Source organism: Carettochelys insculpta, chromosome 19 (assembly GCF_033958435.1).
Source record: "Carettochelys insculpta isolate YL-2023 chromosome 19, ASM3395843v1, whole genome shotgun sequence".
NCBI lineage: Eukaryota > Metazoa > Chordata > Testudines > Carettochelyidae > Carettochelys > Carettochelys insculpta.
In genome coordinates this window covers 10,093,611-10,118,392 of record NC_134155.1, presented here as the reverse complement: position 1 = coordinate 10,118,392, position 24,782 = coordinate 10,093,611, and the positions used below count along the sequence as shown (strand labels likewise).

Below are 24,782 nucleotides of genomic sequence, written 5' to 3'. Positions count from 1 at the left end.
TGAAAATCCTACCCATGGTGCCAAGCTGAATTGGACTTTCAAACTTTGGTTTGTGGTCGTGAGAGTTTACAACAAACGCAATAACTAAACGTCGATAGTCAAAATGTAAGACTGACTGCATGGGTGTGGTAATCTTTTATTGGACCATATTCTGTTGGAGAGAGAGAGAGAGAAGCTTTAGAATTTACACAGAACTTCTTTGGGTCACTGAGAAAGCTTGAAAGAATGTCTCTCTCACCAACAGAAGTTGGTTGAATAAAAGGTATTACCTTGTTGCTTTAATATCCTGGGACCAATATGCCTGTAGTAAGACTGCATACATAATTTAAATGTGGTTGAACAATAGCCAGACCTTCATGTGAGCTATGTTTACTGCACTCTGTGGGGAGTTTAATTTTATTTAGAACATATAGTGGAAAGAAGCTAAAGTAAACTGGAAAACTTATAGATTCCCCTGACCACCACCTTGTAGCAGTCTGCCCATGCTTCAGTAACTCAGGAAGCTGTTTAACAGGGCAATAGAAAACAGTGGTGAGGGAAGTGGCATGTTGCTAATTCTGACGGTACTGGGTGAATGGCTTTCTAGAAGACAAGTTCTTACTGGTGAGTTTCATTATAGCCTGTAAGATTTGAATTGAAGCTTGAGGCCATATTTCTTTTTTTTCTGAAGATCATGACGTCCACATTTTGGGGCAGTTTTGCATTGTATAGTTCTCCTGTAAAGCACCTAAACAAAGTTCTCAACATCCAGCAATTCCTACTGAGAACAGCGCTGTTGCTGACGGCCATCTTTTGGAGCCAGTCTTGGCAGAGAGACAAAGGATGTTTTGGGCATGGAGAGTGAGTGACCCTTGTTCTGAAACCTGATTTTCTTCCCCCTCACTCCCCAAAGGGTTACAGTTTGTCCCTGGGAGACGTGGGGCAGCTTTGTGTGCTAGTGCAGCCATTGATTTTGTTGTACTTGCAGTTGAATAAGGAACTTGAGATTTTCAAGATTGATGCCAAGTTCCCGAATTAATGTGGGGATAGATGGGAAATGACCAGGACTTCATGTAGAATCTACCAGATCTGCTCCGTTTGTGACAGCCAAACGATGGCTTTCCAAATGCTTAGCAGTGTTAATTCAACCTGTGGTCAAAAAAATCTAGTTGTGCTTGTTCTGCCGTTGGCCAATACCATCACCAGTAGCTGCAGAGAATCTGCAGCAGGAACCAATTGACAATTTTGTTTTGTGATCCCAAAGAGGTACAGAATCCAGCTCCTTTGTACAAAGCTCTATTGTCATGAGGATCTGGCGCATCATGGACTAAAAGAAGCCACTTGATTTATCATCTTCACAGTGCGACGTTTGTATAGCTTGATACTAATCTGACAGGGTGAAATTCTCTCCTGTGCAGAGGGCAAACACAAGGCATGTGCAGCATTAAACTCTCACTTCAACCCTATTTTGAATGCTTAAGTATATCAGAAGTGGCATGTAGGCCGTGTGTTGGCTCTCTGAGTGAATTTCACTCGTTGTGCAGAAACTCCAGTATCTCTGTTTTATAGCAAATGAAACAACTCTCACCATGGCACAAAAAAAAAGTGGCATTTTTCTCCCTTACTCTAAGAACAGTAAATAATTGGTAGCTCTTGGTACATGTTGACTCTTTTTCATGGAAGCTGTTGCATTCCCCCTTTTTTTTTTTTAAATAACCATTGGGAACTTCTTTGTGGAGTCTGAGAGGCAGCAAGTGTTGGAGAATGCTTGCCTTTGATTTTGTATTCTGCTGAAGAGTTCTGGTAATTGTTACATGATCACTTTCCCCATTAGTTGAATTATTGTTGTTTTTAATCATAGGTTACATTGTAGCCAGAATGTACAGCATGATGAAGTATAAGACTTATTTTCATACATATACTAAAGATGATTTTTCCAATTACAAACCTATTTAGAAGGCAATAGACACCAAGAGACTTGGACCCTGTATGCCGGCCAGGAAAAGAGGCTGAACGTCTTCCACTTGCGCTGCCTCAGGCGCATCCTTGGAATATCATGGAAAGACAGAGTGACCAACACTGCCATCCTTGAGCAAGCTGGAATCCCAACCATGCACACCGTCCTCAGGCAGCGTCGACTCCGCTGGGTTGGCCACGTCCACAGGATGAATGATGGAAGGATTCCAAAAGACATCCTGTATGGTGAGCTAGCCTCTGGCAAAAGACCTCCCGGACGCCCCCAGTTGCGCTACAAAGATGTCTGCAAGAGAGACCTCAGAGAGGTAGACATCGAGCTGGACAACTGGGAAGATCTAGCAGACGACCGCAGCAGATGGAGGCAGGGGTTACACAAGGGCCTTCAGAAGGGCGAGTTGAAGATCAGACAGCTAGCAGAGGAGAAGCGAGCGCACAGAAAGCACAATAAGGACTTGCCAGACACCCACTACATCTGCAAGGGATGCAGCAAGGACTGTCGCTCTCGTGTGGGTCTTTATAGTCGCAACAGACGCTGTAAATGAAGTCCTCAATTGAAACTTTAAAGGGCGCGATCCATAGTCTATGCAGACTGAAGGATGCCTACTAGACACCAAGAGTGATGAAATTTCAAACTGCAGATTAGGTGAGCAACACAGGCAGAGAGAGAGACAGAGAGAAATATACCCTTAGCAACATTTTGGCTTTATATCTAATTAGTTTCCTCTGAAGTTTAAATTACTTTTTCTAATTTGTAATGCAGATTAAACAGTTTTACACTTTAGTCCTCGAGTCAAGCTCTGTCAAATTGAAATGCCTGGGAAGTGAAGACTGGATGAATGTCATACGAACACATGGTTAGCAGCAATTGTAAAGGACTAATTTCAGAGTGGGATTTTTCAGCTCTGTATCCATTGGTCGTGGTGAAGCAATTGTTCCTGCCTTTTACTTTTGGTTGAGACCATGGTTCTGTCTGTCCTATGTGGACATTCACGTGATAGAACAACTTACTGTCTTTGGATCGTTGGCTGGAATTGCCCCACCAGATTGCTAGTGACAGAGTCAATCAGCACAAACAGCCAGCTATCCACTCTAGACCAGCGGTCAGCAGCCCTTCTGAGGCAGAGTGCTGAAATCTGATCTTTTGACCTCTGTGGACAGTCCAAGTGCTGGTGCTACTTTTTGAAGTCACTGGTAGACCTACTTAAAACATCTTTGTTAATAAATAAATGAAGATGCAGAGCTTTACCATTTAGGTGGTGGTTGGTAGCATTAGCTGGTCTTTTGTTAAGTCAGACAAGCTCGCAGCTGCATTGGGGAAGAGGGTGGGCCATCAGCTTCATGTGCTGATGAAAATTGGCTCATGTGCCACTCTTGGCACCCATGCCGGGGGTTGCGACCCTGTTCTAGACAAGACCTGTTATCGGCATCCATGCTCTGTGCAGAAAGACTGTGGCTCCTGGTAGAGATGACAGCCACTGCAGGCCTCACGGCAAGGTGTGTTTGTGGGCAGGGAAGGGGGGCGGGGGCTGGCTCCATGTCCCTGGACCTCAGCTGGACAGGCGGAGCTGGGGGCAATCAGTCCTCAGCCTGGTTCAGACCTTGGCGCTGCCTTCCTCACCTGCAGCCCTCAGAGCCCTGGCAGTGATTCAGAGGGGGCCAGAGTTCTGGCCACCGCCATTGCTATAGTAGCGGTGACAGTGGCCACTAGCCCTGGGCCCCTTAAAATCTCCAAGCCATGGGGTAATTGCCCCCTTTGACTCCCCACTGCTGGCCGGCCTGGTGCCCCTATAACAGTCTCTGACCCTGCTGCCATGTATCTGTAGATAGGGGATTTTTGTGCCTAAAAGATCAATTAGGTGATTCCAATTCACACACTTTTTACTTCCTCGAGGGGACTTTGTAAAATACATAAGAGCACTCTGAAAATGACCCCATCTGCAGTCAGGGGCAATTGTATGGAGTTTGTGTGTGAAGTTTTTGCATAGGGTTTTTATAAAATTTTTAAATAGGGCTTCACAAAACGAGAAGGGTTCCCTAAAACCAGTAAATAAACAGGAGAAGCCATATGAATAATAAGGAAAATAATGATAAAACCTCAACTGTAAGTTCTTTATATACAGTCACTTTTCCTATGTTAAAAATGACTTTGACCTTTTTATGTCTGAAAAGCTGAATGCATACTTTGAGAATCAGAAATGTTTTGAGTGCTGTGACATTCCTAATTACTTTAAGTGAGATTTTATTTAAAAAATGACAGCAACAACAACAAAAAAAAAAAAACCCACTGGCTTAAGCTGTCAAATAATTCTTGTGGCAAAGCAATAAATTTAGGATTAGCACTGGTGAATTCTGAATATACAGGTTGAACCTCTCTTGTCTGGCACCCTCGGGACCTGACTGGTGCTGGATGAGAGAATTTGCCAGACTATGGGAGATCAATATTTTCTGGCACATTGCCAACACTTTCACTGCTTATGGGCTCTTAGAAAACATCTGTGTGTAAATAGGAGCTAAATAACAGTGCAGCACTAAGAGCCAGGACTGGAGGCTATAAACAAACTTTGTGGCACCACAGAAAACTTGGCCCACGCCTATCATAAGTGGTCATCCGTCTAACTAAAATCATACCAGATAATGGATGTTCTTCTTCGAGTGTCCCCGTGGGAGCTCCACAATAGGTGACGGGCTTGCCCGGCGCCGCAGATCGGATCTTCCAAGCAGTTTCTGCCGGACCACGCATGCGCCGGTGCGTGCCGCTCCCTTGCGCGCTCCTGGCCACGTGCGCGATCCGGTCCCCGCCAGTTCCTCTTAACCGCCGTCGGCTGCAGACGGAATCCGACTAGGCTAAGGCCAAATAGCGTATTCAACGACTTTATCTGTTTTTCTTTCAAAGTTTTTTCAGATACTTAGGCTACTATGAGTTAGCTGGTAGTTATTTTGCAAAAAAAAAAAAAAGAACAAACAACAACAAACAAACTACGAGCGGGACAGCTTCAGTCCAGTCCCAGTAACAAGCGCTGGAGGCCAGGAGCTACGGCCATCAGCCCTCCTGCTGAGGCAGGCCATCGGACGGGGAAAACAGCACAAAGAAGGTGCTAAGTACCCACTTAATAAAACTCAAAGACTCACCAACAATGTCCTCTTCAGGCTTTAAAAAATGTGAGTCCTGCCGAGAGGCGATGCCAGTGTCCGATGGGCACAGCCTATGCATAAGGTGCCTGGGGGAGTCCCATGTGGCACAAAAATGCGCCTTCTGTGCAAAATTAACGACAAGAGCACGGAGAGACAGGGAGATGCGCATTAAAATGCTGCTTCTTGATAAGGCCCTCCAGCCAGACGTGCCGGAGCGGCCGCAGCAGGAGGGACCCTCCGGGGCCCTTAAAAGGAAAGCTGCCTCCCTCACTCCATCAGCGCAGAAACGGAGGAAAGTCTGTCCAGCCCGATCCCTGCCGGCAGCAACAGTGAGCGGGACGGGAGGAGCACGCGGCCCCCAGCCGCAGCAACAGCTGATCGGCGGTGGCACGGAGAGCCACGTGCAAACGGCTCAGCCTCCGATGATCAGCCAGCCGCCCCGCACCGCAGGCAGGGCGGCGGCTAAACAAGCGCCGGCACCGGCGGCACCGCAGGCAGCGGCACCGACCCCGGCGGAACCGGCGGTGCAGAGCGTGCAGGCACGCAGCCTGCAGGCGCAGAAGGACACCGCATGTGCGGCACCGCTTTCGAGCGTGCCTAGCACGGTGCCGACGGGGCCGGGATCCCCCGTGCGTCAGGGGGCGGAGTCACCTCCTCCAGGGAGGGGGAAGGCTGCACATAAGAGGAGGCATTGCAGCCACTCTCCGGACAGGGCTGTGGAGCTGCTTTCTCACAGCCCTCCGCTTACGTTGCAGACTCCAACCAGAAGGCAGGGGTCCCCCCTAGCCTACCCGGAGCCCCCTTCTCCATTTTTGCAACCAGCCTCACCCTGGATGGCACCACCTTCACCCTTCCTGGGGTTTGAACCACTGGATTATTATGCGAAGTCACTCTCTCCAGTGTCTCGACGATCTCCCTCCCCCAGACGCAGAGGGTACACACCAAGGGAGTGGTCTAGGTCACCCTCCCAAGAACAGTGCCTATACTGCCATGGTCGCCCCTACCACGTGGGGCATACACACCATCGGCAATCTACTAGGGAAAGATCCCCACAAACTATCTCGTATCCCCGAGGGCAATCGCGACCGGGGACAGAGACTCAAGCATCTCAAGGGGGACTGGTCATGGAACCCCGAGATTTTCCCTCGCAAACCTCTAGCGAGAGGGTGTACCATCACCAGCAGGAACCGGAAGGGTCCAGAGAGATGTACCCCAGCGGTTCCTCACTCTCTTCCCCGGACGAGGCTACGGCCCTGGGGGACGTCCATCCTACAGACGATCTCAAACAGTTTCAGGAGCTGTTTAAGAGGGTGGCCTTCACGCAAGGCATCCAGACAGCAGAGGTGCAAGAGAAACACCATAAGCTCCTCAAAAATTTGAGACCTCCGGCCTCTTCCAGAGTAGCAATACTGCTTGATGAAGCGATCTTAGAGTCCGCCACTACGATATGGCGGACCCCTGCAACTATTCCGCCTGTCCAAAAGAGAGCGGATAAGAAATACTTTGTGCCGGCGAAGGGCATGGAGTTCCTGTTTAGCCACCCACAGCCAAACTCCCTGTGGTGGAGTCCTCGCAACAAAGATAAAAAACATCTCAATTTAAAACGGGGAACGGACAAAGATGCCAAGAAGCTAGAGCTGTTCGGCAGAAAGGTCTACTCCTCCTCCACTTTAACGCTGCGAATGGCAAATTACACAGCGCACTTAGCGAACCATAATTTTGACAACTATTCCAGGTTAACTTCCCTCATGGACTCGCTTCCAGAGGACAAAAAGCCGGTCCTCAAGGCCATAGTGCAAGAAGGCTACGCGGCTGCGAGGATGGGAGTTCAGATTGCTTTGGACGTTGCGGACACGGCAGCACGTTCCACAGCAACCGCAGTGGTGATGCGAAGGGAGTCCTGGCTCCAGACCTCGGGTATACCGAGGGATCTGCAGGAGAAGATAGTTGACCTTCCCTTCGACTCGCAGAAGCTGTTTGCTGAATCAACTGACTCGGTCCTTCATTCCAGTAAAGATTCAAGAGCCACACTCAGGACCCTGGGGATTTACACCCCCCCATACACAAAGAAAAGGTACTACCCTCAGCAAAGGCGGTACCAATACCAGCAACAGCGCCCCCAGTATCACAGGGGTTACGAGCAAGGGCGACATCAACAGCACCAGCAGTACAGAACTCCCAGGCGACGCTCACAACAGAGCCGGGCGTCCTCGGGGCGGGGCCAAAGGCCACAAGTTTGACATACAGATCCAGGGCTGCGCCATCACTACCATCGCACACGGTCATCCGAAGCAGCTATTTCACCATCGCCTCCGACCATTCTACGACCAGTGGCAAAGGATCACCACAGACAAATGGGTGCTGGAGATCATAGCCACGGGGTACGCCATCCCCTTCCAGTCGCTCCCACCGTCACGACCTCCATCCAAGCCCCACCTCCAGGAGGCCTCCCACGTAGCGAGGCTCAGGCAGGAGGTGGACCATCTCATGCTCATAGGGGCGGTGGAAAGAGTGCCGGAGCAACTGCACGGGAAAGGGTTCTACTCCAGGTATTTCCTCACGGAGAAAAAGACAGGAGGCTGGAGGCCCATCTTAGACCTTCGCGGCCTCAACAGGTACCTGCGCAAGCAACGTTTTCGGATGACCACGATCGCCTCCATCCTTACAGCTTTGGACGATGGAGACTGGTTCGCAGCCCTCGATTTACAAGACGCGTACTTCCACATAACCATCCATCCGGCTCACCGGCGATTCCTCCGGTTTATGGTGGGCAACGAACACTTCCAATACAAGGTCCTACCGTTTGGCCTCTCCTCGGCCCCCAGAGTCTTCACCAAGACCTTGGCAGTGGTGTCAGCCTACCTGCACAGACAGGGGGTATTCATTTTCCCGTATCTGGACGACTGCCTGCTCAAAGGGGCCTCGAAAGGAGAGGTTCTGCGCATGATACGTGTCACAGCAAACACGTTCTCCTCACTTGGCCTGGTTATCAATCTGGCAAAATCACAAATAGACCCCACACAGGACATAGAGTCCATAGGGGCTCGCATAAACTCGGTTGCAGCGAGAGTATACCTACCAGAGGCTCGCTTTCGAGCCATCGGTTTCCTCGTGCAAGTCATCACCTTCAGCCCTACGGTGCCGGTCTTGACGTGCCTGCAGCTGCTGGGCCACATGACAGCGGCGACGTTTGTAGTGCAGAACGCCAGGTTACACATGCGCAGCATGCAGCACTGGCTGGCGAGTGTATACAAACCGGCAGTACACACCGTTCACAAGGTGGTGTCGCCCACAGCCGGGGTGCGCAAATCCCTGCAATGGTGGGTAAACCCCAGGAACTTGCTAACAGGGGTACCCTTCCACTAGCCGCAAATATCGGTTTTTCTCACTACAGATGCCTCCCTCATAGGGTGGGGAGCGCACATGGGCGAAGAGGTGACTCAAGGACTGTGGTCACCCACGGAACAGTCACTACACATCAACGTACTGGAGCTCAGAGCAGTGTTCAACGCCTGCAAACACTTTCGAGACCACATACAAGGCAAAGTCATCGGGATCAGTACAGACAATACCTCCACCATGTTTTATATAAACAGGCAAGGAGGAGCTCGATCCCGTGCCTTATGCGCGGAAGCAATCCGCTTATGGAACTGGTGCATCGCCCACGATATAATTTTGAAAGCCTCATACTTGCCGGGTGCGCACAACGTGAAGGCAGACCAGCTGAGCAGGCGTTTTGCGCTCACACACGAGTGGCAGATCCGTCCCGATCTGCTACGGTCGATTTTCCACGCATGGGGTTTTCCCCAAATAGATCTGTTTGCCACTCAGCACAACAAGCAGTGCCCACGATTCTGCTCCAGGGCAGGACTGGGATGGGGGTCCTGGGGGACGCGTTCGCGATCCCGTGGGGGGGCCCCCTGCTTTACGCGTTTCCTCCCACAGTGCTGATCCACAAAGTTTTGCAAAAAGCCAGGAGGGAAAGGGCCCGGATGATCCTGATAGTCCCAACGTGGGATCGCCAACAATGGTTCCCCCTACTCCTGCGCATGTCGGACCGTCCACCGATGCCTCTTCCGGTGGCGCCGGATCTGCTCACGCAAGCCCAGGGGTCCGTAGTGCATCCGCACCCCCACAGCCTGCGACTGCAAGCGTGGTTAATCCATGGCTCAGCTCCCTAGAGAGCACATGCACAGTGGCAGTACAACATGTCCTAGAAAGTAGCAGGAGGACTTCCACTAGGAAGACCTACAAACAAAAATGGACTCGCTTCACGGCTTGGTGTTCTACCAAACAGCTGGCCCCCCTTTCGGTGCCTATACCTACAATTCTAGAGTATTTACTGGACCTCAAGAGAGGAGGACTCTCGCTATCCTCGTTGAAGGTCCACCTTGCCGCCATCTCGGCGTTCAGACATGAGGAGGAAGGGCACACGGTGTTCGCCCACCCTATGGTTACCAGGTTCCTCAAAGGGTTGATAAACCTCTACCCCCCTCAGAAACCGATTCCACCTTCGTGGAACTTGGACCTAGTGCTTACCGCACTGATGGGACCACCGTTCGAGCCCTTGGCCACGGTTCCCCTCCGCCTCCTTACAATTAAGAAGACCTTTCTTCTCGCAATTACGTCAGCTCGTAGGGTGAGCGAGCTCGCGGCAGTCATGGCAACGCCACCCTGCACTGTTTTTTCCAAGGAGGCGGTAACTATACGGCTGCATCCAGCCTTTGTCCCCAAAGTTTCTTCCGAGTTTCACATCAACGAACCTATTGTTCTACCCTCGTTTTATCCAAAACCTCATAACTCCAACGAAGAGGCGCACCTACACCTCCTGGATGTGAGGAGGGCGCTAGCCTTCTACGTAGACAGGACCAAGTTCTTCCGGAAAACGGATAGACTCCTAGTCTCCCTCGCTCCCAAATCGAAAGGAGAGGGTCTCTCCTCGCAGAGAATCTCAAAGCACATTGTATCCTGCATAAAAATGTGCTACGAGCTCAGAAAGACTCCTTTATCGGCCACTCCCAGGGCTCATTCCACCAGGGCGGTGGCGGCATCAACAGCCTTTTTCAAGGGCGTTGCGTTAAAAGACACTTGCAGAGCGGCGACCTGGTCGTCCTACGACACGTTCGCCAAACATTACGCCCTTCACAGGGTATTCCAAGAGGATACCCGTGTCTCTGCAGCGGTCCTCTCGGGGACAAGCTGCACATAATCCGATTACCCACCTCCTATCTTGGGTTACTGCTGGGTAGTCACCTATTGTGGAGCACCCACGGGGACACTCGAAGAAGAAAGAGAAGTTACTCACCGTAGTAACGGTGGTTCTTCGAGATGTGTCCCCGTGGGTGCTCCACTACCCGCCCATCCTCCCCGCTTCGGATCTCTGTTAGTGTTTTGCAGGGGCACCCGAGGCGGTTGGTCGAGGAACTGGCGGGGACCGGATCGCGCACGTGGCCAGGAGCGCGCAAGGGAGCGGCGCGCGCCGGCGCATGCGCGGTCCGGCAGAAACTGCTTGGAAGATCCGATCTGCGGCGCCGGGCAAGCCCGTCACCTATTGTGGAGCGCCCACGGGGACGCATCTTGAAGAACCACCGTTACTACGGTGAGTAACTTCTCTTTGCTGGACAAGAGTTCCAGATCAGAGAGAGGTTCAACCTGTAAAAGGAAGTTGAGTGGGGCTGACGCTCCCTGATTGGAATCTCTGTAAGCTTGTAATGTTACTATGTCGCATATGTGAAAGGTGAAACTTCGATTCTGTGCCATGTCATACTATATTGCTATGACGTATGGTAGACTAGAGTAGGCATTTCACCTTTCAGATTGACTCTTTTAGCTTGTTGTTTAAACCAAGAATTACCCAATATGTGTTAAAGCAATTTGATTACAAACCCCAGCCCCTGCAAAATTGGCATGAAGTAAAAAAAAAAACTCCTCCTGTCTCAAAAAAATCCAAAACATCACGTTTCCCTACTCCACCTATTACAGCTCAGTTTCAGTCTGCAGAGGCAAATAATTTTTTTTCAAAACATGGGCCCATAAAGGGATTATAACCTTAAGTGACATTTAAGTTCTCTGTGCTTGGATTAACTACAGCAATAGCATTGTACAAAACAAAGCAATTTTTCCGGTACTTAAAATTAACAGACTTCATAAACAAAATTGTATCCTCCTCTCGCCTTTTGTTTCCTGCAATAGCCACAGACATGCACCTTCAACTTACAAACAGCCATTAGCGTTTTATTTTGAAACAATGCATAATCCTCTACAGGCCTACCACGGGGGACAGGGAAAAATGGGGCAACTGTCCTGGGCCCATTTGAATGGCTGAGGCCTGGAGCTCCTGGCTGCTGCTGCTACTGTGGCAGCAGGTTGAGCATCAGACCTTTTAAATAGCCATCAAAGCCATGCACAGTACACTGCAGGCAACAGAGGGCCACCTGCAGGAGGCTAGCCCAAATCCCGTCCCATCCGCCTGAAGCCCCGCCCCTTCCAAGGCATAGAGCTACCCTTTCTGCCTTGCTCAGAGGCCTGGCGACTCGGTTGGCCCCCCTGATCCTCCAGAATAGTGTTGATGATAAATTTAGAGCAAAGACATGGATTCAGAAACAGTGGAGAGCTGAGTGCTACCGTTCATGAACATTAATTTGCAGTGGATCCTCATAGCTCTCTTGCCCTGACTGTGATTTCTGTGCTGGGGATGGGGGAAGATAATTGTTTAAAAAAATTACTCGTGAAAAAATCTAATTCAGATATTGAAATTAGAAATGTCCTGAAATTTTGAATAAGAAATGTAAGATTTGTTCTTAAAAATTTTGTGCTCTTCATTGTCTGAAATTGAAACATCTCCAGAGCAAGAGTGGCTGTTGTTTTTCTTCCCAAGATGGTGGTGGTTTAAGATGTGGAAGCGGGAGGAGAAATTGCATACAAATTCAGAAACAAATGCCAAAAACACTCTTCCCATCCTTCTCTTTGTTGCTTACAGCCACTGAGCTGTTAGGTCATCTTCCCATGAGACTCAGCCCTTGCCACCACCAGCCCTTTATGCATCCTATGACATACTCTTATGTTTTGATGGTAATACTTCCATTACTTGAATATTTCTGTGAACTCCATGTTACAAAACTGTAGAGGAAAAGGTTGTTTGATGTCCTTTCTGTGATTAGAGTGGTGAGGGTACCTGCCTTCCATACTGGACATAAGGGGCTGATTTTTGGGATCCTTGGCCAATGCTTTTGGTGTCAGCTCTCTGGATAATCTTTGTTGCTTGGATCAGAGAGGTAGCCGTGTTAGTCTGTAGCTTCGAGAACAACAAGAAGTCTTGTGGCACCTTATAGACTAACATATTTTGGAGCAAAACAAAAAGCAGTCAAGTCACACTTCAAAGACTAGCAAAATAGTTTAAACTATTTTGCTAGTCTTTGAAGTGCGACTTGACTGCTTTTTGTTTTGATAGTGTATAGACTAGCACGGCTTCCTCTCTCTTACTATATTTTGGAGCATAAGCTTTCGTGGGCAAAGACCCGCTTCATCTGATGGTGGAATGGTTTGAAGCGGGTCTTTGCCCATGAAAGCTTATGTTCCAAAATATCTGTTAGTCTATAAGGTGCCACAGGATTTCTTGTTGTTCTCTTCGTTGCTTGGGTTTGTTCTATCCCGGTGAAGACTAGCCTCACAACCCGTCATCTGGCTAATGAGAGAGTGTTTACTTATTAGAGCTTGAGTCCTAGGCTTTGACTGTAATGGGGATGAGTCCCAATTCACCCATCCAATGACTGGAAACCAGTGAAGCTGAAAATTACACAGGTTTAACCTTTGTCTGTATGAAACTGGGGGAGGCTCCCCCACTGCCAATCCCAACTATCCTTGTCTGCCCCAGCTGTGTAAATTGCTGGCCACCAATCCCATGTCTAGACAAGGGTTGAGACTCAGGACTCCGTGGGTTCTGTTCCCACTCTGTTGACTTGCTGTATGAACTCAGGAAGTCCCTTATCTCACTGTGGGTTGTGAGGTTTCGTTGCTTTGTGCCTGCCAAGCACTTTGAGGTCACTATCTAAGAAATGCTGCCCTTCAAACCATTCTACCCGTTACAACCGCCTGCTATCAGCCATGCACATTCATTGAATAATTCATAGCTTTAGGAAGAGCAGGTGAGAAGGGTGAAACAATAAATTGTGAGCCGTGAGGAGGTGTGGGTGTGGCTTTGTTAATTTTTTTCTTTCCTTGCCTTTTTCTTAAGACTAAAAAGAAATTCCTCAGGCCCCTGTAGGGGAGAGCAAAATTAGAAAAGCATACCCAAAGGTGGTTGAAAGCCATTTCCTAGCAGATATGCCCACTTTTGCTGTCTGGGCAGTGGGTTGGGGGGAGGGATAGCCCAGTCCTTCCCCTTCTCCCCCCACAGCAGCAATGATGGGTTAAGTCCTCTAACACAGGCGTTGGCCCTCTTGGGGGCGTGTGACATTTCAGAAGGGGGTGCAACATGATTGACTGCTGGGTCTCAGGCTCATTCTCATTAAACATGTTGAAATATGTGGTGCATGCCAGTTAATCAAGTCTTTACATTCCGCAGACTAATTTCCTTACACGTACCAAAAGTTGTGTGTTGTTTTTTTTTTTGTTTTTCCTCTCCATATGAACATAGCTGAAATTTCCATCAGTTTGGATTGCATTAGACAGGTTGTGGGGAGGACTCTGTTAATTACGGGCATGAAAAGTGGGGCCTGACATAAAAAGTTCGCTTATGCACTGCTCAAACACAACAAGGTCATCATCCTGCCTGTGCCTGGTTTCATATTTAATGAGCTTGGTCTTGATGCGTACATCCATCTTTGGGACCAGAGTGAGTTGCTCTGTGGGCTTGGGGTGAATTAGCCAGAAGGAGAGCACTGCAGGCATATCCTCTCCCTGAAGCAGCAGGTCCCTCCTTATGGGCTCCTTCCTTGACTGTGGTGCTTAAGGCCAGGTTGATATATCTGAGTTTCCCATCCAGTGCTAAGACCCATTCCTTAGGTTGTGGCCAGCAGGAGGGTCAGGGTGTAGATCTTGCAGAAGCTGGAGCTGGGATACACACGTTTATCGTGGCCAATCTGGACCATTTTCTACTCAATGGTGCTGAAGGCATAGATGTCTGCACGCTGCCATGCTGAGGCCTTGATCTTCATGATGCTCTTGCTGGATTTGGTGGTGATCTGGACATTCACAATGACTGGCTCCCTGTGGTGGCTTGAGCCATGGATAGAAGGGAGACAAAAGAAATCTCCTATTTAAGCATGTCACAGTTGGAAGAATTGCTAAGGCAACAAATTACTTGTATTCTTTCACTGAGGGGCACATGTATCACAACGCAATTGAACTGTCTTTTTCAGGGAAACATAGATTGCAAATGCAGACTTAATTTAGTGTTTCTCTTATCTACCGACGAGCTACTTTCTGAAACCACTTCCCACCTTGCAATGAATGTCTGGGCATTAAAATGTTGTGCGTTTGCTTGCAGTACTTCCCTTGAATGAAACTATTAAAACAAAATTATTTTCTTTTTCTTTTTAATCCTTCAAGCTGGCTTCCAAAAGAAGTAGGTGTTTCTCTCATGATCATATCTAAAGAATGAAGATAATTTCAAATATTACTTAGAAGGATAGCTGCCTTTCTCCCTCTCTTTTATGACACTGGAGGCTAGCCTAATCTGATATCAAATGCAACAGGCAAGAGGGCTCTTCACGGCCTGGTAAAATCCTTTTGTTGCAACTCAGCTTCATCCAATGCTTCCTTGGAAATGACAGTTTTGTTTTTCTATAGGAAAATATATGCTTGGACATCAGTTGTAGAAGTGCAAAGAGGAAAGGAATAATTGAATTCTGATGCTTTGCCCCCTCCAAAAAATAAAATTAAGTCTCTAAAGCAGAGTTGTGGGGACAGTTGAGAGGAGTACAGTAAACCCCCCAAAATGTGCGAGTTAAACTTGAAGCTGCTCTGTGGTGTCAGCTTGCCTAGATTCCCGCAGTTCAGGGAAGGTAGGCAGGCTAAGATCCCCTTTTCCCTGCCTTGCCCTAGCCACTCGGGTGTCAGGCTGACAGCCACAAGGCTGAAGGGAAGGCAGGGAGAAGCTGCCAGAAAACTGACCGGCCCTAGTGGGCTGTTTAGTTTCCCAGGTACAGCAAGCAGCTGGCAGCTGGGAACCAAGCGGCAGCCTGGCTCCCAGCTCCCCACCCCGACTTGTGCGAAAATTTGAGTTATGTAGGGGTTGCAGGAACGCAACCCCCATGTAATTCAGGGATTCTGTATCTATAGAAGTTTCTGATAGTTGAAAATTGGACTGATATTTAATTTTTTGTCATCCAGATTTTTTTTATGCAGCCTGAGCTTGGTAGAGATGGAAGGCTTAGTTCTCAGTCATTCAGTGAATCTGATTGGCCAGATAGCAATTTGGAAAGTGCCACTGATTTCAACGGGATCTGATTTTCAGGATGGAGCTTTGTGATGTACAAGTTGGACCTCTCTAGTCCGACACCCTGGGACCTGACCAGTGCTGAAGCAGAGAATTTGCCAAACCACAGAAGGTCAAAATAGTCTAGCAGCATTGCCAACACTTCCGCTGCTGACTGGGCTCTTAGAAGAAATGTAGGGGTAAATTACTGCTAAATAACAGCGCAGAATTCAGAGCCAGAACAGGTGGCTGGAAACAAACTTTATGGGATTGTGGGAAACTTGGTCACACGCATGATAAGTGGATATCCAGCTAGCTTAAAATCATGCCACACCACAGATACTGCTTGACCAGAGAATGCTATACGAGAGAAGCTCAATCTTTAGTGGTGTTTGGTCAGCATTAAAGCCAAGCCCAACTATAATGCCACTTGTATGTGCTCCTAATATGGGTAGAATCTGTATAAGAAACCTTGTTGCCCAGACGGTAACAGCAGCTCCAAGGTTATGTTTGTGTTGGTTACAATTATACGTGGTTTTTGATGTGGGCAAGGCAGTATCAATGCAAAGGTACCATGTGGGGAACAATATTCTGCTGCTGCTATACTAGAGATTATCTGCTTTACTAGAGCACTGTTTGCTAAAATCCAACCTAATTTCTCTGGTAGGCATGGACAGCTTTGAATGCACACATGTGAGAGCGTGCTTTTTCTGGAGAGCAAGGAATAAATAAATGGAATCTATAACATGGGAGGATTTTAGGATTTTTCTGCATGTGCAAATTAATCTGGAATAAGGCAAAGTGTGTGTTTAAATCTAGTTTAAACTACTTCAGAAGCCTGTGTGTTTAGTCTGTTTATGGAATTAATCAACAATAACTATTACAGATTTCCTGTAATCAGAGTAGTGTAGCAATATCTGTAAGTTATCAAAGTCCTCAGTAGAGTGGTTAAGTAACTGAGGTTCTTGTCTTGGCTGGGCACACCTGATGTTTACAAAATATATATATATAGAGCACGTCTTCTGGTGCTTTCTTGTATGCATGCACAAGCTAGTGACTTTTGGGTTATGTTTTCCTAGTCGTCTTTGGTAGCGTTTGTCTTTATGCTGCAGGGATCAAGATTAAGACTTCTGGGATGTGGTGTAGAAAACTGCTAATTTGTGGATGTGAAAGGAGCATCTGCCTTACCTGTTTGGGGCATCCTGACTGGTTAGAAGCAGGACTGATTGTGCTTTTCTTTGTGTCGCTTTAGGACCATACATGTGTGCAATACCAGCTCAGTTTGGGATTCTGCTTTAGTCCAAGGCTAGTACGTGGTGCTTCAAATGAAGAGGGAGCTCCTATGTGTTTTTGCTGCAAGTGGGGATGGGGAGATTACATTCCAACTCCTTAGAGATTTACAGCAAGAAACGTGGCATTCAGGTTTGCTTGCCTTAGGCCTTGACTGTATTGGAGACTTGACCCAGTTTCAATCAGTTGTGGCTAGGCACCAGTACAACACAGAAAGTCAAAGGCAGGCTACTTTCGCCAGAGGAGATTGTGCTGGTAGAGTTTGGTCTGGGGTCAGGCAAAAACAAATAACAGCTTTGCCTGTCTGTATTCGGGGATTTTTAGTGTTGCAGCTAGGCTGTCGGCTGGTCCATTGGGCCAAATCCTCTGTTTATCCAAGACACTAATTTGCATCACTATAAACTTTGCCAAGTGCTGTAAAATATATCTGACCCTTTTAAAAAATAAATCCAATGTCTGCATTTCAGTCTGAATAGTTGCACAGCTAAATTGCCCAGATGACTGTCCATGCTGCTATTTCCTTTTATTGGTTCTAAATTTACCAGCCATTAATTTAACGGACTCCTTGTTCTCCGGTTATGGGGCAAAGTAAAAAGGCGCGAGTGATGCATTTTTCATTGTATCCTTTGTAAGTTTGAATGCCTCTGCCAAGCCCATTCTGTGTCTGATGGAAAACATAAAATTAGGTTCTTTTAGACGTGGCATTTCTATGTCCCCATTTTAGCTGTGCTTTCACTTAGTGAATAGCCATAAACTTTCAAAATGTACATTTGGTCTCAGACTGTCTGCTAGTTCTTTCTTCCAGCATTAAGGATCTTTTCCTGTATTCTCTCTTGCTCTTGATTCCTACTCCAGAATAGCTATGTCGTACATAAGAAAGTAGCATTAAAGTGCACAAGGCAGCGGCTGGCTTACTGAATGGATCACCAGTCTGGGATCAAATGACATGAGATGCTCCTGATGTGCACTGGCTGCTTATTGATGGAGTTTTAAAGTTCTGATTATGCCCTAAATAGATGGCCTGTAAGTGGCTTATGTGACTGTCCATCTCTCTCCTTGCGCCCGGGGCTGTAAGGCTTTCTCTGTCCCCGGCCATTTGAACATTCTGATGTGCCCTGGTTTAAAAAGGAATTAATTCAGGGAATAGTAACAGAGAGGAAGCCGTGCTAATCTATACGCTATCAAAACAAAAAGCAGTCAAGTAGCACTTTAAAGACTAGCAAAATAGTTTATTAGGTGAGCTTTTGGGAAGAAGTGGGTCTGTCCCATGAAAGCTCACCTAATAAACTATTTTGCTAGTCTTTAAAGTGCTACTTGACTGCTTTTTGTTTTAATTCAGGGAAGTTCTAGACGTGGTATTGTATAAGAAGTCACACTGGAGAGTCACAGTGGTCCCTTGTGGCCTTGGCATCTCTGCTCCTTTGCGCAGTGTAATCACTGATCACCTATTTGTGTCTTTTTGAAACTACAGCTAGTAAGCTTCAGGAAATGTAATTGTATACTCAGAGTTGTAGTAACAGAGAGCTAGCTGTGCTAGTCTATATACTACCAAAACAAAAAAGCAGTCTAGTAGCACTTTAAAGGCTAACAAAATAATTTATTAGGTCATGCTCGGGGGCCATATAACTAATTAATTCTGATAATGAATGAGACTCTGGCATGCTAACTAGTTATGCGACCCCTGAGCATCGCCTAATAAATTATTTTGTTAGTCTTTAAAGTGCTACTGGAGTGCTGTTTTGTTTTTCAGAGGTGTAGCTGTGTTAGTCTGTAGCTTCACAAAAAACAAGCAGCCCTATAGCACCTTAAAGATTAGCAAATTTATTTATTAGATCACGGACTTTGGTGAGTAGGACCCACTTCTTCAGTGAGTTTTACCCATGAAAGCTCATGACTCAATAAATATATTTGCTAGTCTTTAACGTGCTGTAGGGCTGCTTGTTTTTTTTTAATCTTATACTGTAACTTTTTCCAGTTACGTGTGTATTGATAACCACAATAAAAACATTTATTAAAAATAACCCTTAGGGAACTGGGACAGTATTATCAAATGCCTATGCCCAACCATCCCTCAAACAAAACAAATCAAGAAATACCAAATATAATTGAACAGATTCTGAGTTGCTTTTGGGAAGGAATATTCTTATTAATTTTGTTAGGGAAGTCATCTGAAAAATATTTTTTTTACATATTGTTTTGAACAGTCTGGTTAAACCATATGCTTGTTTTGTGATTTCTTACAGATGGTCACAAGAACAAAGAAAATATTTGTCGGTGGATTATCAGCTAATACAGTAGTGGAAGATGTAAAGCAATACTTTGAACAGTTTGGCAAGGTAAGTTCCAGCACAAGTCAACACTGCATAGTTTGAATTCCTTTTGTTTTTTAAACATATTTTGAAGAACTGCAGTAAAAATGAATCAGATGTGGAGCTGACTTTTGCACGTGGGTACACTGATTTACATCAGCTCAGTACTTCCTTTTATATATATCGTGTATATTTTTTAAAATTAGTTTTACTGCTGACAGATTTGTTTATCTTTAATAAAAAGTCAGTAACTAAATCCATTAGAAGCTGCATGCATAGAAAAATTTGGCGCTTCAGTAAGTATATTGTATTTCATACATCGTAAAATCAGCTTTCTGTTTAACACACGTTTCAGTGTCAGTAAAAGGGATGTTGTGTGACCTAGAGTTTGTGGAGTCACTAAATTAAGACAATAGCTGGTAACGGAGCCTTAGAAATAATTGAAGTCCTGTGTATAACACCAGAATGCCTATTTGACTTTTCTTTTAACGTGTTCTTTGAGCAAGGTCCTTTATGGATGTTGCAGAAAGGTCCTGTGAAAGTGACATAGGACCATTAAAGAAGACCTGAAACTACTAGAATGTTGGAAGACGATATTTTCAAGAAAGGAACAAATACGGGTTGGACCTACCTGATCCGGCACCCTTGGGATCAGACCAGTCCGAAATGAGGGAATTTGTCAGACCAGGGATGGCCCCCTGCTGCCAGCCCTTCAGCCTGCCACTGGTTCCACTTCTGGCTGTAGCTGGCACTCTCTTGTTAGTGTCAGCTGTGCTGCCCCAGCCCTGCCACAGGCAGCCCTGGGCCCTGGCTCACAGCTGTGGCAGGGTGGGGAGCTGGGCTGCTGCTCCCCTGCTGATGCTGGGTCACTGCTCCCTGGCTGCTGCATGTCCCCCATCACCAGCACAGTGGGAGTTCTGGCTCCACTCCCAGCTAGCCCCTGCACTGGGCTGCTGACAGTCTGATCCAGCAACATCCATGGTCCTGCTGGACCAGGGGTGTAGCTGGGCCATAGAGTGCCGCATTTCAGAGGTGCAACCTGTATAGGCTCAATCTTGCAACTGCATCTTTGCAGAAAGGTGTGTGTGCTGGGATGGTGTCCCACTGACTTTAACTGGGGGCTGTGGGAGAGCTGTGTCCACAGGGATTCTGGGACACCTGAGGGAAACTGAGAAAGTTGTAGAGCATCTGGTTCCGTGAGACTTTCTGAACAGTTGATTTCAAGTCCAAAGTGGCAGTGCCTCTAACCACTCAAAAAAGCAGTTTGTTGAGCCAGCAGCGCTATCTGGGTGCAGAGTCTCTGTCACTCCTCTGTCTGCAATGGTTTTTACCTGCAGCTCTTGCAGTAACACTTCTAAGAGTCTGGAAACCCTGATCAGAGAGAATTATTTTTTCTCCCACCTTCCGGTTTTGTTTGCTATTCTTTGCACATAGTCATTTTTTGCTTCTGGCACAACACACTTGTTCCATTCCCCTTTTTGTTGGCATGGATCGATCACCACAGCAATGCAGAAGGCAGTGGGCAGGTTTAGTTTATATTAGGGCAACATGATTGTAACACCACAAAAGGTGTCAGCCAGATTCAGGGGCACATGCAATACTGGGGCAGACTTGACTTTTTACTGAATTGACTAGTTTTCACGTGGATTGCCCTGTTAAGACTTGTGGCCTAAAAAAGAAAGGAAAGTCCTCCCCAAAATGCTGTCTCTTGCAGAAGGATCCCAAGTTAGAATTAATTTGACAAGGTTATTCAGTGGCAGGTTTATCCAGTGTGCTTTGGGATACTCCAGTTTTAATTCTTCCAAGTCTGGCCCTGAGATAGAATTGAAGCAGTTTCAATTGAAAATCCAGTGAGTCAATGAAGTGATGCAAACTTTAGAACTTTGGCTTCCAGGAAGTTTACTGTCTACTGCAAAGTTGGGGTGACTCCACTCTGAAGGGTTTACAACAGGGGTCTGCAACCTGCCGCACTAGAGCCACATACAGCTCTTTAAGGTTTAAGGACTTCTTTGTGGCTCCCAATGCTGTAATTGCAAAGTATAAAACCCCCTCCTGATGATTGTCAATAAACGGTGAATGTCTAAAAGTCCAACAATGAACAACTGATGTCTAACTAGCAAACAATAAGTGATCTCAAAATGTTGGATAACTCCCTTTAGTATGTACAGTGGGATCTGTGTTTTGACCATGTTGCCAATAAAGTCTTGATTTTTTTGAAAAGGAGAAGCAAGCTGGCGGCATTCCTGCTGTGAAGGGCAACACACATTTTAAGAAAGGAAAACTGAAATTAAATGTGAAGTAAAATTGGCATCATTAAAACTAGTTCAGGAAGACAGTGGTATAAACATACATGTGTAAAGTGTGAGGAAATAATATATGTAAGAAGTTTGTGAAGGTCTTGCAGTAAACGTGTATCACATTACAAATCATTAACAGCAACGAAGGGTCCTGTGGCACTTTTTATAGAGTAACAGAAAAGTTTTGAGCATGAGCTTTTGTGAACACAGACTCGCTTCGTCAGATGCTGGTCATGGAAATCTGCAGGGCCAGGTATAAATAAGCCAGAGCAAGGGTGGGGGATAACAAGGTTAGCTCAGTCAGGAAGGGTGAGGCTTACTACCAGCAGTTGATCTGGTTAGAGAACAGTTACAGAACACCTCCAGATCAACTGCTGGTGGTAAGCCTCACCCTTCCTGACTGAGCTAACCTTGTTATTCCCACCCTTGCTCTGTCTTATTTATACCTGGCCCTGCAGATTTCCATGACCAGCATCTGACGAAGCGAGTCTGTGTTCACAAAAGCTCATGCTCAAAACTTTTCTGTTAGTCTGGATCTGTAACAGCAACGAAGGGTCCTGTGGCACCTTATAGACTAACATGGCTACCCCTCGGTTACATTACAAATCATTGTGTGTATACTATTCTCAAAACAGGAGCTACGAAAAGTCTGGCTTGACGTTATTTATTAAGGGCCTTCATGTATCCACATGCATTGCGGCTCTTGAAATATTGAGTTTTTTAACTGAATTCAAAAGAAATGGCTCTTCGTGATATTGTGGTTGCCAGCCCCTGGTTCACAGCCTTCTGTCATCATAATGAGCCAGTGTAACGTTCGTTGTTATCCCTGAGTATTGGCAAAGTTGTCCTGACCATGGTTTTGATAGGTGCAAGAGTTTCTGAAAACTCATTCAGCAGGTGAAGTGGGGAAAGCAGAATGTGTTTTTGTAGTCATCTTTGGTTTCCTTAGCTATGCAAATAACTACTGTGCCTAAAATCCACATTATTCTACAGTCCTAAATGACTTGGGACCTTTCTATCCAACAGGCAGCACCTCTGGCCATTCCGTGCTGCACAATCTGCAGTTACAGAAGCATTGGACCTGGCTCTCCCTGGATTTTCTAGGGAGGAACTCGATAATTTATTCTCTCTGGGAGACGCTCCACTTTGGAACCAGCTCTCTGCTGCTCCGGAAAATATTTCTGGGCTTTTGGTATTCAGGGTAGGCTGCACAGTGCATCTCTGTGTTTGGACAGCTGTGAAGGGATAAGATCTGTGTAAGGGAGTGGAGTTTTGTGTTGCCTTGGGGGCGTTGCGTGCTGGTCAGGAGAGAGAGACCATATTATTTTATTGTTATTGTAACTTGTCAAATGCCTAGCCTCAGAGAGGTGCCTCTTTTGAATATTATTTTTTTTTTCAATCTGGCCAAAATATGCTGGGAAGAACTTGTTGCTGTTAATCCATTACCATATGATGGCCTTTGAATGCTGGTGCATGCGGTGACTACTGTAACTTGCTGGAAATTCATGTACAGGTTGAACTTCTCTAGTCTGGCATCCTCATGACTTGATTTGTGCCGAACAAGAGAATTTGCTGAACCATGGGAGGTCAATATTGTCTAGCAGCATTACCAACATTTCCACTGCCTACAAGGTTCTTAGAAGACATTTAGGGGTAAATTAGAGCTAAGTAAAAGCACAGAATACTGAGAGCTAGGACTGGTAGCTATAAAAAAAAAACTTTATAGGGCTCAGGAAACTTGGCTGATAAGTGGACATCTGGCTAACTAAAATAATGCTGGACCACGGATGTTGCCAGACCAGAGAGTGCTGGACCGGAGAGTTTCAACCTGTGCCATTGTTATTCTTTATGAGTTAACCCAGGGGTCAGTAACCCCCAGCACAGGTGCCAAGAGTGGCCTGTGAGCTGATTTTTCATCAGCACGTGAGGCAGGAGTTCAGTCCCACCCCCTCCTCTCCCATGCTACCGGGAGCTAGCTCAAAGCCATGCCACCTGTGGTTTAACAAAAGACCAGCTGATGCTACCAGCTATCACCTAAATGTTAAAGGTCTGCACCTTCATTTATTAATGAAGCTGTTGCAAATATGACTATTAATGACTTTAAAAAGCATCACTGGCACTCGGACCATCCACAGAGGTCAAAAGGTTAAATTTCGTCACCCTGCCTTGGAAAGATTGCTGATCCCTTAGTTAACTAATTTGCTCCAACAGGTTGCGTTCTTCAGTATCTTAGCAAGGGCCTGGGCAACATCACAGAAACTGTTCAGGCTATTTTCTGTTGGTCTGGTGGGGCAAGCTGGTCTTTACGAGAAGGAGAAGAAAAGCCCTGTGCTAAAGCCCTGGTGGCCCACACCGCTGAATTTCCAGCTGCTTTGTGCAGTAATTGCTGATTTGGTTGTTGTAGACTTTCTGGAGGCCACATCAGGTTCCCCAGAGCAGGTCTCTGTCTTTATTGGGGGCTGTTTAAAAAGCCTCTGCCACATGTGAATTTGTTGAGGGCAGACGAGCGGTTCTGCTACATTGTTCCTGTGCTGGCTTGATAGTTGTTTTGCAAACCACTCATTTTATTTTCAATAATAATCTTCGATTCCGGCAGGATGTTTACAGCCCGCTGAGCCTTTTATTAAAGGATTACACGAGCTTTTGGATGCTACTTCTGCAGTCATTATCAAAACGGCAGAACTCCTCGAACCTGTATTTTGTGAAGTTAATAATAGTTGTGATGTATGTGCTTTGCATGTTGCCCTAGTGCACCCTTAATATAGTCTCTTAATTTTGCCATCTGGCAGTTTCATGCTTGCAGTTCCTCAGACTCTGAGAAGGCAGACGAACCAGCCAAGGTTTTCAAAAGAGACTGGTGATTCTGGTTGCTTCAGACTTTGAATGCCTGACTAGAGACAAGTTTGAGGGGTCTGACTTTTAGAAAGTGCTCCATACCTTTTTAAAGGTGCTCCGTACTCCTGAAATGTGGCCCCTTTCACAGTGTGTCAAGTTGGGGAACCAAAATCGTTAGTCACACCTACACGGCTTGGTTCTGGCCTTCAGCCACAGTGAGCCTGTATGAATCAGTACTGAAACCACACAGAGCAATGTGCCATTGTCGTGGAACAGCTTTATGAATAGGCTAATGTGGGCAGCGTTTCCTAGTGGTGAGAGCACTGGGGCTTGAGAAGCCTGTTTTCTAGTGCAGCTGTTCTCAACCTTTGGCATCCCGAGGCACCCTGCCCATTTTGATTTAAAAGTTTTCACAGACCCCCTTCAAACCAGTTGCTAGTTTTCCCCAGGGTTGAAGGGGTTCAAACCCTGCCCAGCTCCACCTCTTTCCGTTCCCCCTCCACTCTTGCTCCTCCTCTCTTCCCTGCTTCTCTCTATGCTCTCCCC

At 46.7% G+C, this 24,782-nt stretch overlaps 1 protein-coding gene across 17 annotated transcripts in view; it reads left to right on the top strand.

Moving 5' to 3' along the window:
- Positions 1–24,782, top strand: part of MSI2 (musashi RNA binding protein 2) — a 467,665-nt gene that overhangs the window by 116,959 nt on the left and 325,924 nt on the right. For all 17 annotated transcript variants that reach the window (XR_012648120.1, XR_012648119.1, XM_075013754.1 and 14 more), the window contains exon 7: positions 19,039–19,131. Coding sequence is in view for 15 of the 17 variants with exons in the window: in XM_075013754.1 (XP_074869855.1) it covers positions 19,039–19,131 (93 nt within the window). In the remaining 2 variants the exon portion in view is untranslated. The remainder of the gene's footprint in view (positions 1–19,038; positions 19,132–24,782) is intronic.